Source organism: Pipistrellus kuhlii, unplaced genomic scaffold, assembly GCF_014108245.1.
Source record: "Pipistrellus kuhlii isolate mPipKuh1 unplaced genomic scaffold, mPipKuh1.p scaffold_m20_p_1, whole genome shotgun sequence".
Classification (NCBI taxonomy): Eukaryota; Metazoa; Chordata; class Mammalia; order Chiroptera; family Vespertilionidae; genus Pipistrellus; species Pipistrellus kuhlii.
The window spans coordinates 185,640,157-185,657,084 of record NW_023425404.1 but is presented as its reverse complement, the minus strand read 5'-3'; the positions used below and the strand labels follow the sequence as shown (position 1 = coordinate 185,657,084).

The following is a 16,928-nucleotide window of genomic DNA, read 5'->3' as shown; positions in this document are numbered from 1 at the left end:
CAAAGAACAAGCCAGAGGCCTGGCCCCTGCCCACCCCAACTTCCCCCCCCCCTCCCACCCCTGCCCCGTACAGCCGAGGCCGAGAACAGAGGTACCTTCCACAGGGCTGCTCTTTTGATTGTATTTTAAAGGTAGGGAGAACAAATCACAGCCATGCAAGCAGAGCTAGTTTTGAGGGTACACGAGCTCCCCCATTTTCAGTGACTCTGTGTTATGCTTGCATTAGATCGGTTCTCGCCCCACGAGTCATGGTGCAGAGAAGGTGGGGGAGAAAAACCTGAGAATGTGGGAAGGGACCAAAAAAGACTTTTTTTTTAAGGCTGTGAGCAGGTGCCCCAAGAACTCAGCCAGGCCGTAAATGACTTCAGGTGAAAACTTCCAGCTTGCAATCCAGTCATTCTTTAATGAGAAATATGTGAGTGGGCCAAACACGAAATGGGATCATTAAATCTTGACAACATCGAAAGCACAGCAAAACTGTGGCTGTGCATGCCCCCTGCCTCCTTCTCCTTAACAAACCGGGTCCCTCTGCAGAAGGCCATTCCGACGGACGCTGGCACGGGCTTCTGACTGGGAGAGGGATGCGCACTGATCATTAACATGCATTCCATTCACTGATTTCAGTGTTTAATTACCCACCCTCCCACCCGATGCTCACACAAGCGGGATAGGGATTCGCCTTCTGCTTCCAGGTATCTCATACTTAGAGCACCATACAGACACGGGCTAAGCCAGACACAGAACACGGAGATTAAAAACAAAACATAAGATAAAATTACACTGAACTCTGCACACACACAAACATGCACAAAGGAAGAGGTGGAGTCTGGCCCAGCCGACATGACTCAGTGGTTGAGCATTGACCTATGAACCAGGAAGGAGGTCACAGTTTGATTCCTGGTCAGGACACAATCCCAGGTTTTGGGTTTGATCCCCAGTGGGGGGCATGCAGGAGGCAGCCAATCAATGATTCTCTCTCACCATTGATGTTTCTATCTCTCTCTCCTTCTCCCATCCTCTCTGAAACCAATCAATCAAAGTGGTGGAGTCCGAATAAAGGCCAGTAGTCGAGTTAAGAGTTTTAGCTCCATGTCTGTTTCCCCTTTCCTGGTTTCCATACAGTGCTCTCACTATGGATGACGTCACCATGAGGGGCAGCTGGAGGGGACAGGGAAGGGATACATAGAACTTGTTACCATTTTAGCAACTTCCTATGAACCTGTAATTATCTCAAAATAGTTTTTTTTTAATGCCAAATGTGTTGGTTCTATGGAAAGTGGCCTCTGACAGGCTATAATATATAGTTGCAAAGGCCCTGAAGTTTCCATTACATTCAGGGCTGTGTGAGGGTGGCCCCAGGAAATGCTGTTATCCCCATGTCCTCAAGTCATCTTTCCCTGCACCAGGCCTCTAGACCTGTGGTCGGCAAACTGCGGCTCTCAAACCACATGCGGCTCTTTGGCCCCTTGAGTATGGCTCTTCCACAAAATACCATGGCCTGGGCGAGTCTATTTTGAAGAAGTGGCGTTAGGAGAAGTTTAAGTTTAAAAAATGTGGCTCTCAAAAGAAATTTCAATTGCTGTACTGTTGATATTTGGCTCTGTGGACTCAAGAGTTTGCCAACCACTGGGCTCAATGATCAGGAGGTATCTGCTGTCACAGGCCCATGGATTTCCTCCACCCATCAACCCTGCCTCTATCCGGCCATAGTAACCCCTGGTCCAGAGGTTCTCACGCCTCAGGGTCCCATCAGAACAGTCATGAGAATGTGTAAATGCTGATTCCAAGGCCCTGCTCCCACAGATCCTGACCAAGCTGGTATGGATGGGTGCTGGGAATTTGCATTTGCAGTTAGAGTCCTGGCTGGTTTATTCTGTTGCAGTGTGTCCTAGGGTCACACTTTGGGAAACGCTACGAGACCCAGGTGGTTCCTGGGAGCATGCCCAGGGTGGCTCCCCATTGCAGGGCACGGAGAAGAGCTGGCAGGTGCTCAGCATAGCAAGGTGCCCCTGTCACCAACGGAGAGATAGTCAGACCCTTTATTCTAACTGTGTGTAGTCAGAGCGGTCCAACCGCAGTGCTTAAGGGAGACTGCAGAAGGGCACAGGAGCCTCCCGTACGGGTCCTTCAGAGGCTGTGCCCATATAGCATTTAGGATAAAACGCTGAGTTTGGACTCTGTCAGCCGTCATCACGGCTACTCTTCACTGAATGCTCATTATGTGCTAAGCAAATTACAACTCATTTACTTCTCATCACATTGCTCTGAGAAAATTATTATTTCATATTCCCACTTTACAGAGAGGAAAACCGAAGCTCTAAGAGTTCTGAAATTCTATAGGCAGAAGGAAAGTGGAAGAGCCAGGAGCAGAAGCCAGGTCTGCTTGGCTGGGAAGCAATACACTGCAGCTCCCTGATGCTGGAGGGGAGACAGGAGGAAGATCTTTCCAATGCTTGTTTTAGTGGCATTAATGCTCCTTTCCAACTTAGAGCAGATCCAAACCTCTCAAGGTCCCCCTTCCATGGCCCCTCTGTCTCTCTCTCTCTTCCACCTTCAGTCCTATTCTGTCCAACTGCTTCTCCTCTCCTCACCTTTTCACTTTCCCCCTTCCATCCCCAAAGTCTAAGATTACAGGCTCCGTTTCCCTCAGGCTCCCCCAACTGCTAGTAATATACGAGTTCTCCCCTGCCCCTCTTGGGGTACAGGCTGTCTGAAGGAATGAATCAGGTTCCTGGCAAGACAAGTGACCTACCATTTTCAAGAGGACACTGGGGAATCCTGTTTGCCCGAAGGTTCCAAATATAATCCATGTTCCACTCAAGGCACACCTGATGGTCTTTGAAAGGGCGTTCGAAAGGCGGGACCGTCTTCAGCAGGGTGTAATTCTTCGCGACGGCGTGCAGCAAGTTTCCGTCCCATTTCACACCCACGTCTCCACCGCTGTACTGGTGAGTAATCCAGGCGCGGAGAATCACCACCGACACGGAGATGGAGTGTCGGATGAAATAATCGTCTCTGTAAACCATGATGCTCGGGAATTTCACCTGCACGAGGTGTGTCCTGCTGGTGTGAAGGTGCTTCTCGTTCTTCCACCGCTTCTTGTACACGGGAATGCTGCTCCTGAACTCGGAGGAGACCACCGCCTCCAAGCTGACAACGCAAGGCTGAGAGCACAGGTACTCCACCGAGACTTCTGAAACGTTGCGGACATTTCCTTCCGCGACAGAGAAATAAATGAAGTCTTTGTGAGTCATGCTCTGCTCGGCGCTGGACGCCACGGACGTTGTCAGGGAGGTCTGCCGGCCCCAAGATGGCACAAAATTCTGAAAAGAAAAATAATGCAGAGGAAGTTTAAAAATGATCGCATGAACAGGTAAGTGAATCATGATTTTCCTGGGGTTAAAAAAAAATCCATGTCCATAAAGCAGTGAATGAGGAAGATAAAAGATGTGGAAATCACTACTGAGCAACTAGAGGAAAACCAACACATGCACGCACACTCACATACACACACACTCACATACACACGAAGATTAGGCCACATGGACTCTCTCCCCAGACTCAGTAGCATCTGCTGATCAGAACGTGCCTTTCAAACCGCGAGGCAGTCATTCCAGAGCTGGTTTCCAAAAGGAGGAGCCAGTGCATAACACACCCAGGAACAATGCATCTGCCTCCGAGTGGAAAAGAGAACAATCGCGCTTCAGACATTTCCAAACCATTGTCCTGACTGCAAATGCGGGAGAGCCGCGGCCAAACCCCGAGGTCTGGAGAAGCGCTCAGAGTGCACCCGGGAGGGAACATGGCAGGGACTCCAACCCGGCCTCATCTTCTCCGTGAGCTCTGAGCCAGGACAAGCACGCATGATGGATGGACCAGCAGGAGGTTTCTGCTGCTCGAAAGCACACCCGAGCAGGCAGGGACCACAGATCGTGTTGTCTGATTCTTTCACCGCAGCTGGTGCAACATGTGCCAAGGAAGGTTTGGTGTGCCTGGTTATTTATCTAGTTCTCTGAATGACCAAGCCCTCTCCACGAGGACATTCGTTCCAGCAGAAACCTGGAAAAAGTTTGGTCATGAAGTCAAGGCAATGTTTTGGGCGTGATGGATAGGTGCTAAGAGAGATCTCCTACATCTGACTTTGTGATTCAGGCACCCCAAACACAGTCACAAAAAGGTTACTTGGGACCACGGTACACCCATTAGTATGGCTACGATAACACACACACACACACACACACACACACACACACACACACACAAACACAATAGCCCTAGCTGATTAGCTGATTTGGCTCAGTAGGGTCCCGGGTTCCATTCCCATCAAGGGCACATGCCTGGGTTGTGGGCTGAAGCCCCAGTGTGAGGCATGCAGGAGGCAGCTTATCAATGATTCTCTCTCATCACTGATGCCTCTATTTCTCCCTTCGTCTCTGAAATCAATAAAAAATATATTTACAAATGAACAAACAGACAAACAAGTGTTGGGAAGGATAACAGGAGCCTGTGCATTGCTGGTGGGAATGTAAAATGGGGCAACTGTTGTGAAAAACAGTACAATGATTCCTTAAAAAATTACATAAGAATTACCATATGATCCAGCAATTCTACTTCTGGGTGTATTATACCCCAAAGAGTTGAAAGCAGGGCTGGAAGAGACATATTCACAGACTTATACCCACATTCACAGCAGCATCATTCATAACAGCCTAAAGGTGGAAACAACCCAAAGCCTATCAACAGATGAACGGATAAACCAACGTGGTATTTACACACAATGGGACATAATTCAGCCTCAAAAAGGAAGGAAATTCTGACACATCCTACAATTGGATGAACTTTAAGGGCATTTTACTAAGTGTATTAAGTTAGTCACAAAAGAATAAATACTGCATGATTCCACTTCCATGAGATCCCTAGAGTAGTCTAAATTCACAGACACAGAAGGTAGAATGACAGTTGCCAGGGGCTGAGGGGAAGAGGAGAAAGAGGAAAGACGGTTTAACAGGCACATTTCAGTTTTGCAAGATGAAGACTCTGGAGGTGGGTGGTGGTGATGGTTGCACAACACCATGACTGTACTCCAATGTCCCTGAGTTCTACACTTAAAATGGCAAAGTTTTATACTACGAATATTTTTACACAATTTATTTTTTAAAGGTCAGTGTAGTCTTCTCCAGAGAAGGACGAACGAGGGAGCCCTTTCTTCACTTCTGGTTTAGAGCTAAGTGGCTAAGACAGGAAGATGGTGTCCAGGAATTGTGTTTACAAATACTGTCACACAAAGCAGAACGTGGCCAGTCCTCCATCTAAACTATATCCCAGCCCTGAAGAAGCACAGCCCCAGGTGAGAGTAATTCCGACCAGGATGTCCAGGACACGTGTTATGGAAGGAACGGTATTTCATGTGGGCTTTGAGGGATGGAGAGAAGTTCTTTAAGTAGAGGAGCCAAGGGAAGACACTGCAAGTACTATGACCAAGAAGGCAGGGAAATGCAGATGCCTTGGGCTGGGGGGGGGGGGGGGGGGGTAAGCAAGCATCAGGGTTTGGCCAGAGAATAGAAAGGATGAGAGGATATGAAGAAGAAAAAAAGACAGGATCCTGGTTCTGGAGGACGCTGAATCCCCACCCAGAGAAGGTTGACTTCTATTCCACTGATGGCAAAGAATCAATGCAAGTTTCTGAAAAAGGGGGTGGCATTTCTATTTTAAAGCACTGACAGTCAACAATTAGAAGCAAAGCTGCTGAGCAAGAAAAAGGCACAAACGACTGAGTTCATTGATAAGTAAATTCTCATTCACAGGAAGAGGAATAAATGTGCGCTGAAAGTGAACCGAGATGCCAATTTGAACCTGGTAGAGTTACAGATATCAGAAAGCCCAATAACGCATGGCAGTGGCTGGAATAGGGGGCAGCATGGCACCTTACATCCCGCTGGTGGGGTGATTCCTGTGGACTGCCATCAGGCCATGCCTACTGAAGGTCTAACTGCACTGCCCCCTGTCCCAGTAAGACTTTATCCTACAAATATAACCAAATCTGTGCAAATCATGGTTACATAGCTTTTCACTGCAGCACTGGTTATAACAGCAAAAGATGGAAAAGCTAAATGCCCATCAAGACAGGGCTGGTTAGGGAATTATAGTGCCTCTGCTTCTAGAGTACAATATAGTGAGTGACATGAGAAAGATCTTCTTGCACAGATAAGGGGATGATCTTCAAAGTTTTGGGGTTTTTTTGAACTTCAAAGTTATTAAGTACCATTTGGGTTCAAAAGAAGAAGAAGAAGAAATACAGACATATTTGCTTGGGTACACAGCACTGGATGCCCCTATGAAGAAGGACGAGGCAACCAAGAGACAGGGTTAAGAGAGAGCCCAGCATGGCCATCCCTACATATCTATTTCATTTTGTACTACGTGAACATTCCCCAAAATGAGGGCAGAGAGAGAAGTATCATCAGTCCTAAAAAAGTAAAAATGGAAAATCTGGCTTCTGCAAATTGCAGAGGGAGACTAGGTAGGCTGGCCCTTCTCTTTGATTCATGATGGGAAAACTGTGGGAAGAAAAATCTATAAAGTCCAACTATCCACCCCTCAGGAAGAAGTTGGATTGTTTCAGGTTCTCATTTACACTTCCAAATTACAGGGGTGGAGGGAGAACAGATATAAAAAATCCTATATAATAAAAGGCTAATATGCAAATCAACCAAACAACGGAACAACGGGTCATTATTACACACACTGACCACCAGGGGGCAGACGCTCAATGCAGGAGGTCCCTCAGCCTCTCCTGCCTCCAAGGCAGCACTATGGACCCTTCAACGGATGTAGGACTTTGAAAGGGCACAGACCAGGCTGAGGGACTACCCCTGCTCCCGAGTGCACAAATGTCGTGCACCAGGCTTCTAGTACTCTTATAATTACAAGTAGAGAATGTTAGTGTGGGTGAGCCCTTGGTGACGAGCAGGCCCACCCCAAGTTTTGGACAACGAAATGGCAACCAAGAGGTACGGTCTCCAACATCACCGAGCTGGAGCCTTAGCAGAGGCAAGCCCAGAAGCCCAGTGGCTCTTTTTCTTTTTTTAAATATATTTTCCATTGATTTCAGAGAGGAAGGAAGAGGGAGAGAAACATCAATGGTGAGAATCATTGATCAGCTACCTCCTGCATGCCCCCTACTGAGGCTCAAGCTCACAACCCAGGTATGTACCCTTGACTGGAATTGAACCCAGGACCCTTCAGTCCACAGGCTGATGCTCTATCCACTGAGCCAGACCAGCTAGGGCCATTATTGTACATCTTATTCCTAAAAACGCACCAGCCCACTTCTCCGTGTTAGTAAGTGCAGTGTGCCGAGCATGGTTTCAGTTCTGCCTGAAGGCCCATGATTTTCCAGACCTCGGCTCATCATTGCAGATCAGTGGTGACAGATGAGAATGAAAAAGGTACGGGACATCTGACCGCAGACCCTCCCCGGGGCCTGCACTCGAAATTCTGTTTTAAAGGGAACCTCCCCATACACTTCTAGGAAGGTTATTTTATTTCCACCTGCTTACAAGTGCAGTAAAAGTAAATCCAAGGCTTATGGGTTCTGGCTGTATGCTATCCGATACCAAGGCCACAAGTCACGTTAAGCACTCGGAATGTGGCCGGTCCACACTGAGGGGTGTCGCCAGAGTAAAATACACCCTGGACTTCAAAACCGGTGTAAAGAAGGATGCAGGGTAGCCTGTTCATAATGTTTATACCGACTACGTGTTGGAATGATATTAGGATGCTGAGCGTTAAATGAAATGTATTACCAGCCTTCATTCCACCTTTTTCAGTTTACTTGTTTTATGTTGCTACTAGAAATTTTGAGATTACACAGGTGGCTTGCGTTGGTGGCTCACAACATACTTCTCCTGGATGGCTCTATTCTAGATTTGAGATCAGAAGGCTTTTCCTGTAACAAAGGACCATTAACAATGGTAAATATTTTAGGTTTTGAGGCCACTCGGTGTCCATCGCAGCTATTCCCCTCTGGCAATATGGAAAGAGCAGCCACGCCAACTCAGGAGCCAGTAAGCTTGGCCGTCGTCCAGTGCAACTCTGTTTATTTATGAAAACAGGCGGCTGGTTGGCCAGGCCCATGGGCCATAGTTTGACCACCACTCTTCTAGATTATCAACTTTTATTCAGATGGAGTACAGAAGAGCACAATGACAGACGACATACTTTTTTTTTTTTAAAGGGATTATGATTGTATAGGAGCGTGGTCGGTAAACTCATTAGTCAACAGAGCCAAATATCAATAGTACAGCGTTTGAAATTTCTTTTGAGAACCAAATTTTTTTAAACTTCCACTTTTTCTAATGCCACTTCTTCAAAATAGATTTGGCCAGGCCATGGTATTTTGTGGAAGAGCTACACTCAAGGGACCAAAGAGCCGCATGTGGCTCGCAAGCCTCAGTTTGCCAACCACAGGTATAGGAGAAATGAGATGAATAACCCAATTAGGCATAATTTCCTGCATGTGTAGCTGCTGGGGCTTGATTTGTTGTTTCACTAAGGTTCCCTGGTGGTGGTGTTGACATCTTGCTATTGTTTCTCTCAAGGAAGGTCTAAGTGGGATGAGATGTTGGAGCTAGACTCGGCAAAGAGATAAAATTGGGTGAGCTGAGAAAGATTATTCGAGAAGTGGGAAAAGCCTGATTGGCAGCTGGGCTACAAGAGAAAAAAAAAAAAAACAAGTTCAGGGACTGGGCAATATTTTCTGACTCTGACACAGGTGCGCTGGCCCCAGGCAGGACCATAAAGTCACCTATCGTAGCTTTAGGAATGTGGTCTAAACCCCTCAAGAGGGAGTGACAATCTCCAGTCCTTTGGGCACCTGTGCAATGCAGGAAGTTGGCATCTTGCGGGCTGGAGCTGACCCAGTGGGCAGCTGCTACACCATGAGCTGTGGCTACTTCTGTTATGTACTAAACCAACACTGATTATCAACACGTCACACTCTAAATATTGATTAAGCTGAAGCTGATTTCCTGGCTCAAGTCATGTGTGTGGTTATGAGCTGTTTCCTGCCAGGAAAACAAGGCAATTAACTTGAGGAGTTTCAGCTACAGGCATGACACGTGTACAACCTTCCTAGGTATTTTCACATGCCAGGTTGCATTTAACACAAGCTAAAAATTACCCAAACGTTCCTTTGTTTTAGAAAGGATGAGGTCAGAGTCCAGGTCGGACTCATTGTTACGTCTCCGGCTTGGCACACAGGAGGATTTTGGTGAGTGTTTCTTGTTGAAATAAAGTCCTGGGCATGGGCATTTCTACCAGGTGCCCTGAGGGTCCTTCCCAGGTCACTGCCCCACAGCTCTGGGGGCCACCTGCATCTAAACCAAAGGACTTGATCCAATCTGGAGTCCCCCGCCACCCTTTCCTGACATTCACAAGTTCTCGACAATTCTCTCTTCTCTCTCCAGCCTCATCAACCTCCTTCCCAAAAGCTCTTTCCCTCTGGCATCTCAGTGGGCCCTGGGAGTCAGAGCTGAGGTAGGGACTATGAGTGAGGTCAGAGAAGGTGGCACTTTGGCACCCACCATCCCCACATGGAACAGACTTACTCCCAGCTGCCCAGTCCCTCCAGACCTTCAGACAACCATTCCACATTCTAGAACATTCTCATTTCTCCATGCCAGAGACACAAAGAAAAATTTTGAAATGCATGTCCCTCCAGACCCCCATCGAGCTCCTGTTCATCTGGCAAGTGTATCCATGTTAATGTGATCATGACAAAATACTGCAGCCATGTCACATGTCTGCATTTCTGTGCCAGCCTGGTGGAAACAATGCCCGAACAGCAAAGGCCAAAGGCATGGCAGCTGTAAGCAAGGTATGTGGGGGCCGGGAGGGGGGACATTTCTGTGCTTCTCTCATGATGCCACCCAGGCAGCCACATGGATGTTCCACCTCAGAAGCTACTGATCTGCTTCGCACACAATGGAGCTGAGCTCTGGGAGGTGCCTGAGCCCTCAAACATCTGTTTCGACCAGAAGTAAGCCCTAATCAAAGTCAAGCTTGACAGTATCACACACACAGGCACAAAACACAGACCCCTCTGTTTTTGTGTAATTGTGTAGGTATTGAAATTTTTTTTGTAAAAGAAAGAAAGGGATCGGTTAATGCGTGTTCTTGATAAAAGACCCCACGTTGGAGATCTAAATGCATTCAGTTCAGCCTGGGAATTGAGAAACAGATGAATTTATGCATCTTCTAGATGGAGGAGGGGGAAATCCATCAATACCGCCTAAACTTCTTTCAGGATGACTGCATCTGATTCCTTTAAAAAAAATCAATAAGAAACTCTATTCAAATAACCCTCCCTTATTCTAAAGCACTGAGAAAAAGAGTGGCTCTTTTCTCTACTTGACTCACTTGTTACTTAAGGAAGGGACAGAGATTGGAAAATCTTAAATCATTCCCATCTCACGAGGGGAAGTCCATTGACAAACACAGGTGTGTATAGGGATGCCTAATATGCAGACAGCAATGGACTGTCTGACTTTTCTCATTCCTGTCCATTCTGCCCCATCCGTCACCTAGGAAAGTCTTGGCTCCTGAGGGCTTCCTCTGCAAACTGGCTGGATCAAACTCTCCACAGGTCAAAGGGTAATTGTATTGGCTTAAAAGGCCCACTTTTCCAATTTCTGCTGACTAGAAATAAGCAAAAATTCTGTTTATGTCAACGAAGCATGCAACTAAGCAGAATGGGCGATGATGTCAATATGGCCTTCGAAATCAAGATATGCCTTGGGAAACATTTCCCAGTCGCTCAGTGTGCCTTCCCAAGCCCGAGAGCTGGCTAGGGACACGCATCGCAATGACGATCAATACTCCCACGGTGCTGGGCCAGGAGTGCTCTCCTCTTCGACGGGACTTGATTGGCTATTTCTTTCTAATTCAACTCCTACGAGGGGAACCGTGGTTTGGGTTGATTTCATGAGCAGCTCCTGTGTGCCAGGCAGGTTTGGTAAGACTTTCCCACTGGGGTTTCACCTCGTCCTTTCACACAGAATGTCATAGAACTTCTCTCTTCAAACCTGATTCTCGCAACAGCCTGGAGAGGGGCAGAGAATTCCAGCTGAGGGAATGAAATGGACTCAGAGAGGGTAAGTAACTTGCCCAAGGTCAACCAGCAGAATAAAAAATTCGAATCCATAGCTGCTGACTCCAACATCAGGGATGGTGTGCCTCCTGCCGTTCAGAAACATCCCAAATGATGCCCTCCACTCACCCGCTTACCTCTACACCTTCCCTGCTTTCTGGCTATAGGTGAGGGAGTCTCAGGACTCTCCTCACTCCCATCTAGGGGGTCGTTACCCCTCGTATCTGGGGAGGGGAGGTGTTCTCTATCCACTGACACACACACTGCGCTGAGCCACCTCACCAGCTCTTTCAGGGGAAGGATGGGAGGCCAGAGCTGCCAAGTTAGCATCTCCTCCGCCATTGCCTGCACGCTGCACGGCCCCCCTGCCCCTTTAGTTCCTTTCTCAGGGGACTGGGATGAGCCAAAACACAAGGTAACTGAACCCACCGTAGGCTATTTATCATCTACAGGAGTCTGTCCATCTGTGAAATACCGGGGTTCTTTACGTCTTCTCTTCTAACCTTTCTCCCAGCTGCATCAAGTCAGTCAGTTCATGGCTCCTACACTTTTACCAACAAGAACAGAAGGGCTAGAAAGCAAGAGGCAAATGCCATCACTTGGGAGCTTTTAGCAGCTCTGGTCAGGAAGAACGGGGAAGCTACTGGCTGATGTGAAGTCTGAGGGAGATCTCCGGACTTGAAATCTTCAAAATCACTCTCGCACAAGCTGGACAACAGAGGCTTCTTCACTGTTTTGCTCACACATTCCTCTAGGGTAGGGGTGTCGAACTCAATCAGAGAAGGGGCCAAAATCTAAAATCCAGCCTAAATCGCGGGCCGAATGGTTTACTGAACAGTCATAAACTGTCATTGTGATGGAAACGCAGCAGAGTGCAGTGATGACATTGCGGTGCGGGCCACAATGCAAGGCCTGGCGGGACGGATTTGGCCCGCGGGCCTTGTGTTTGACACATGTGCTCTAGGGGTAACCAGTGATCACTCACAGAGGATCCTGAACAAAAATGCCACGGCCACCCTCAGCTAACGGTCCTCGCATACATCTGCACGGCTGACGTCCTCTTTATTTCTTTGTCCTCTGGCTGGCTAACAAGCGCAAATGACTACAGCTGACCATCAATAACACTAGCCATTGTGAGATTTGTTTTCTCATTTACGAAAGAAATGATAACTTTGAGACCAAAGTTCAGAATGAACTAGATTGCTTTCTAGCCCTCGTTCGGCTTGGCTCAGTGGATAGTGCGTCAGCCTGCGGACTGAAAGGTCCCAGGTTTGATTCTGGCCAAGGGCACATGCCTGGGTTGTGGGCTCGATCCCCAGTAGGGGGTGTGCAGGAGGCGGCCAATCAATGATTCTCTCCCTCATTGATGTTTCTATCTTTCTTTCCTCCTCCCTTCCTCTCTGAAATTAATAAAGAAATATATATTTGGAGGAAGGTAAGAGTTAACGATGAGAGAAAATGGCAAGGGTCTGCTGGGCAGAGCAAGTCCTATGTGGACTACACCACTCAGCACCGGTGGCCTCAGGGGACTCGATCTCATTACCTTTTGCTTCTGAGGCTCTCACCCTCTCTGCATCTTGACCTTTAGTGACCTCCGCCTTTTCTGGCAGCTGCTGGGACCAGGGATCATCTCTTCAGAAATCTGTTTGGCATCATTCCGTGACTTATCTTTCAGGCCTCGTCACAATTATTCATGCTCCGGCAGTATCCTAGCTACAGTCACAGTTCCATTCTTAGGCTGCCACTGAAGGTTACTCTGTCCCAGCCGATGGAGAAGGGGGGCCATTGCCGCTGGACCCTGGCTGCAGGAAGCATGCTTCCAAGGAGGGTAGGGCCTTGACAGCACCTGTTCAGGAAGCCACGCTCTACCTCCAGCTCTTGTGGACAAGAAAATCGGTGGGGGTCACACAAATTGGGAATTGGTTCCCCAATCACAGAAAATTGGCTTTGGGATGGATTCCTAGGCACACTCGCCTCTACATTTGGACACATATTTATACAAACTCAAATGCTAAACTCCGACAACCGGCTGCCTCTGGACTGTAGAAAGATCAACACTCTTACCTCTCCCTCACGGATAGCAAATGTCTTCTGGCTTTACCTCTTTTTTTCTTTTATTTTTTCCTATTTAACATCCTGCTTCTATTCTGTGGCCTGTGCTTCCTGCCTTGTATATTTTAGGCTACTTTAGACATGACCTCACATCCTGGCCAATTGCACGGTGGCTGCTAATTGCAAATGCTCTGCTAATGGCCCATACATCTCAATACATGAGGGGAATGGGTTATAAGCAGCAAAATCGAGAAGGCAATCAGTTCACATGGCTGAGACCCGGGGCTGTGGAAGTAGATAGATTTGGGTTTCCATCATGGACTGCCTGTGTGGCCCAGGGCACCTTACCCTTTCTTGGCCTCAGTTACCTCATCTGAATGGGGATCATAACAGCCTTTCCTTTTCAGAGTGTCATTGCTAAGGTTAATATTAGATAAGGCATGTCAACAACTCAGCATTATTATTGCTATTTTTATTATTTAGGCTTCATAATTATGAGATAGCTTTCGCCCTCTGGTATCTACACATTCCTGAGATCCTACCTAGCTCTTCTGCTCACTCTCTACCCTCCACCTGTCTACCCTCCCTCCCCAGACAGATCACTTCTTCTAGGAAGTCTTCCTTGGTGAGCAGAAAGCATGTGTATGTCCAGATTTTTTTTCTCGGTTGTTTCATGTGTTTCATGCAGATATTTACAATCTGCAGGTTCACCCTCTCCAAGGTCAAGAAGCCTCGCCCGTGGTCAACATCTCAGCACATACCTCTAGAGCAAAACCCCTCGCCAGTGGCCAGACCTTCAGAACCGAAGGGAAAGCCCACCTTCCAGCTCACACGCTTGCTTCCTTGGGTTTTGCACGAAGCCTTGCTTTTCCAGTAGCATCCCCGAGGCCCATCGGAAGGGAGCGGGCAGAGTCCGGAGGCGCTGACATTTCCCGCCCCATCCTTCCCAAACCCATTCGGTCCCTGCCTGCCCAGACATTCAGCCATGCTCTAGTTACTCCCCACGTGACAGGATTGTCTATACCCTCCCTTTTCGGAGCCCCACCTCACCACTTCACTACCTTACTCTAGTCTGCCCACAGCGTCATCCTCCCTCGTCTGTGATGTTCCCTTAAACCACCATGGTCCATACAGAACTTCTTCCTCTGGTCCTCCATCTGTCTCTGTTCCCGCAGACCAAGGGGCCTCTAGGCCACATGTGTCAAACACAAGGCCCTCGGGCCAAATCCGTCCCGCCAGGCCTTGAAATGTGGCCCGCACCGCGCTGTCATCACTGCACTCCGCTGCGTTTCCATCACAATGACAGTTTATGACTGTTCAGTAAACCATTCGGCCCGCAATTTAGGCTGGATTTTAGATTTTGGCCCCTTCTCTGATTGAGTTTGACACCCCTACTCTAGGCTTTCCCATAGTGACTCTGACTTCTTGGAATTGTCCAGAAGTGGTCTCTCTCTGCAGGGCGTTCACATTGCCAGGCAATCTGTACATTCATGTTTCACCCAGCGCTCTACTACATCATGTCTGCCTCTGTGGGTAACCAGTGACTTGTGGACGGGGACCATCTGTTTAAACCCGAAACCCCGTCATTGGTTACTGCAGTTTTATTTACGGGCCCGTGTGCTGTAACCCGGTGGCATAAATATTAAATAATAATATCTCCTGGGTGAAAGAAAAATCATGTTAACTGACAACTTCTTATGAAAATACGAAGGAAACCCAACCACAAAACTTGGTATCACCGGCTAATTTTAAAATGTGAAGAAAAGCATGGATTGCTCAACAGGTAGATGCAAATGCAGAAGTGCAATTTGCATTTTTACACACCCTTGCTTCAAGAAAGGAAACATCCAAGATGTAAAGGACGTCGAGAGAAACTTGGGCTGGGTGGCAAATTATCTTGGAATCAAATTCTAATTCCTACAAGCCTCTCCTTAGCTTCTGAGAAGAAAGACTCCGAATAATGATAAGCACATAAATGTAGGGGGGAAATTCTGGACAATGACACTGCTCAAAAAAAATTTTTTTCACATTCTGTGAATTTCCTATTACATCAGTTTCATGATTCAGCATTTTCCATTTCATTTATTTACAGTAATATATGGGGAGATAACCCAAGGTCTCTGCAGGAGCCTGGAAAATAAGGCAGGTTGGGCTGAAAGGGTGTCACCTTCGGTAAATGTACTATTGTTCTGAAGTAAAGCAGGAGAAAGAGGAGCCAGCAAAGGAACTGAGGGTGCTTCTCCCACCTTTTAACGAGGGTCTAAGTTGCTCTGATATTTTAAAGGAGTCGGGTGTGAAAAACAGGCTCCTGCCTTTCAGTGGACGGCTGAGACAGGAGCCAAGGAGCATGTCCATCCTAACTGCCATGCCTCCGCCAGACGGGCTCTCAGCAATGAAAAGGTTCAAGACGCAGCTAAAGTCACCGCTCTGGCAGTGAGCGTGCTACAAAGAACTAGGTTTTTTTCTGGCATCCACAACTTGGCTAGAAGGACCAGGCGGAGTTGAAGATAGCTGGAAGCCCGAGGTGCTTGCTTGGCCCGCTCGGCGCTTTGGCAGAAAGCGGTCCGGGCCCTGAGGACCCGGCGGTGGGAACTAAAAGGAGGGTGAGGCGGTGGCATTCCGGGAGAGAAAGAGGCGAAGTTGGGCGCGAGAAGAACAGGAGCTGCGAGCAGACTGTGAGGGAAGCTCAGGACGGAGAGGGCAGGGCTGGAGAGCCGGGCGCAGCGGAGTGGGGAAGGAACGGAGATCCCAGGTGGAGTGGGGGACAGTCCGGGTCTGGGGGGTTGAGGGGGGGGGACCCCTGACCCGGGTCTGGCGCGAGTCTGGGAGGGAAGAAAGACAGGAACGAGAGCACCCACCGAGCAAGTCCAGTCCCGCACCGCTCGCTCCCCGCCACCCGGGTGCCCATCCCAGGTGCCGGGAGTGCCCGGGGCGCAGCGGCCGGGAGAAGAGAAAACTAGCAACGCCGCACCCCCTCCGCGTGGCCAGGTCCCCGGACCCCGACCCGCGCCCTCCGGGCCCCGCGCGGAGGGGAGGACCCGGGCAGGGTCCGGCGCTCACCAGGTAGCAGAGCAGGAGCAGCGCGCAGGCAGGACGGCCGCCGAGGTCCGGGGAGCCGCCGCCGCCGCTCGGGGGGACCATGGCTGCGGCCCGGGGACCGACCGCGGGCGGCGGGGGGTGCTGCTGCCGCTGCTGCCGCTGCCGTGGCCGCCCGAGCCCCGCGCGGCGCCGCTGCATGGCGAGGCCGCCCGGATCCCGGCCGGAACAGGTCACCTGGTGCAGGGACCGGCCCCCGCCCGAGGCGCCACCTTCGCGCCCGCCCCCGGCCAGGCCGGCCGCCCGCCGCGCGGGGCCACCTGCCGCCGCCAAGCCGGACCCGCCGCCGCCAATGCGCTCCCGCCGCCGCCTCCCCCGCAGCCCCAGCCCCGCGCCGGCTCCTCCCCGCCCGCCGCCCAGTCCCGTCCCCTCCCTCCTCCCCCTGCTCCCCGGCCGCCCGCCTCCCGCCGCTCCCTCCGGCCGCCGGCGCCCCCCTCCCCGCCGCCGGCCGGCGCCCCCGCAGGTGGGGACAGACCCGGGCCCGCCCCTCGGCCGCCGCCCCCGCCCCGATGGCTCCGCTCCCGGCCCGCCCCCCTCCTCCTCCCCCTTTCTCCCCGTCCTCCCCCGCCCCCCTTTCCCGCTCCTCCTTTTCCAGATCCTCTCCCCTCCCTCCGTTTCCCTTTTCCCTCTC

The 16,928-nt window shown here is 49.8% G+C and overlaps 1 protein-coding gene across 1 annotated transcript in view; it reads right to left on the bottom strand.

The window, feature by feature from the left end:
* SEL1L3 (SEL1L family member 3) overlaps positions 1-16,606 on the bottom strand; it is a 116,484-nt gene extending 99,878 nt beyond the window's left edge. Inside the window, exons 1-2 of the mRNA XM_036419145.2 lie at positions 16,262-16,606; positions 2,753-3,323 (exon numbers count right to left, since the gene is read on the bottom strand). Coding sequence (XP_036275038.1) covers positions 2,753-3,323; positions 16,262-16,438 — 748 coding nt within the window. The 5' untranslated portion in view covers positions 16,439-16,606. The remainder of the gene's footprint in view (positions 1-2,752; positions 3,324-16,261) is intronic.
* Positions 16,607-16,928: the final 322 nt, after the last annotated feature.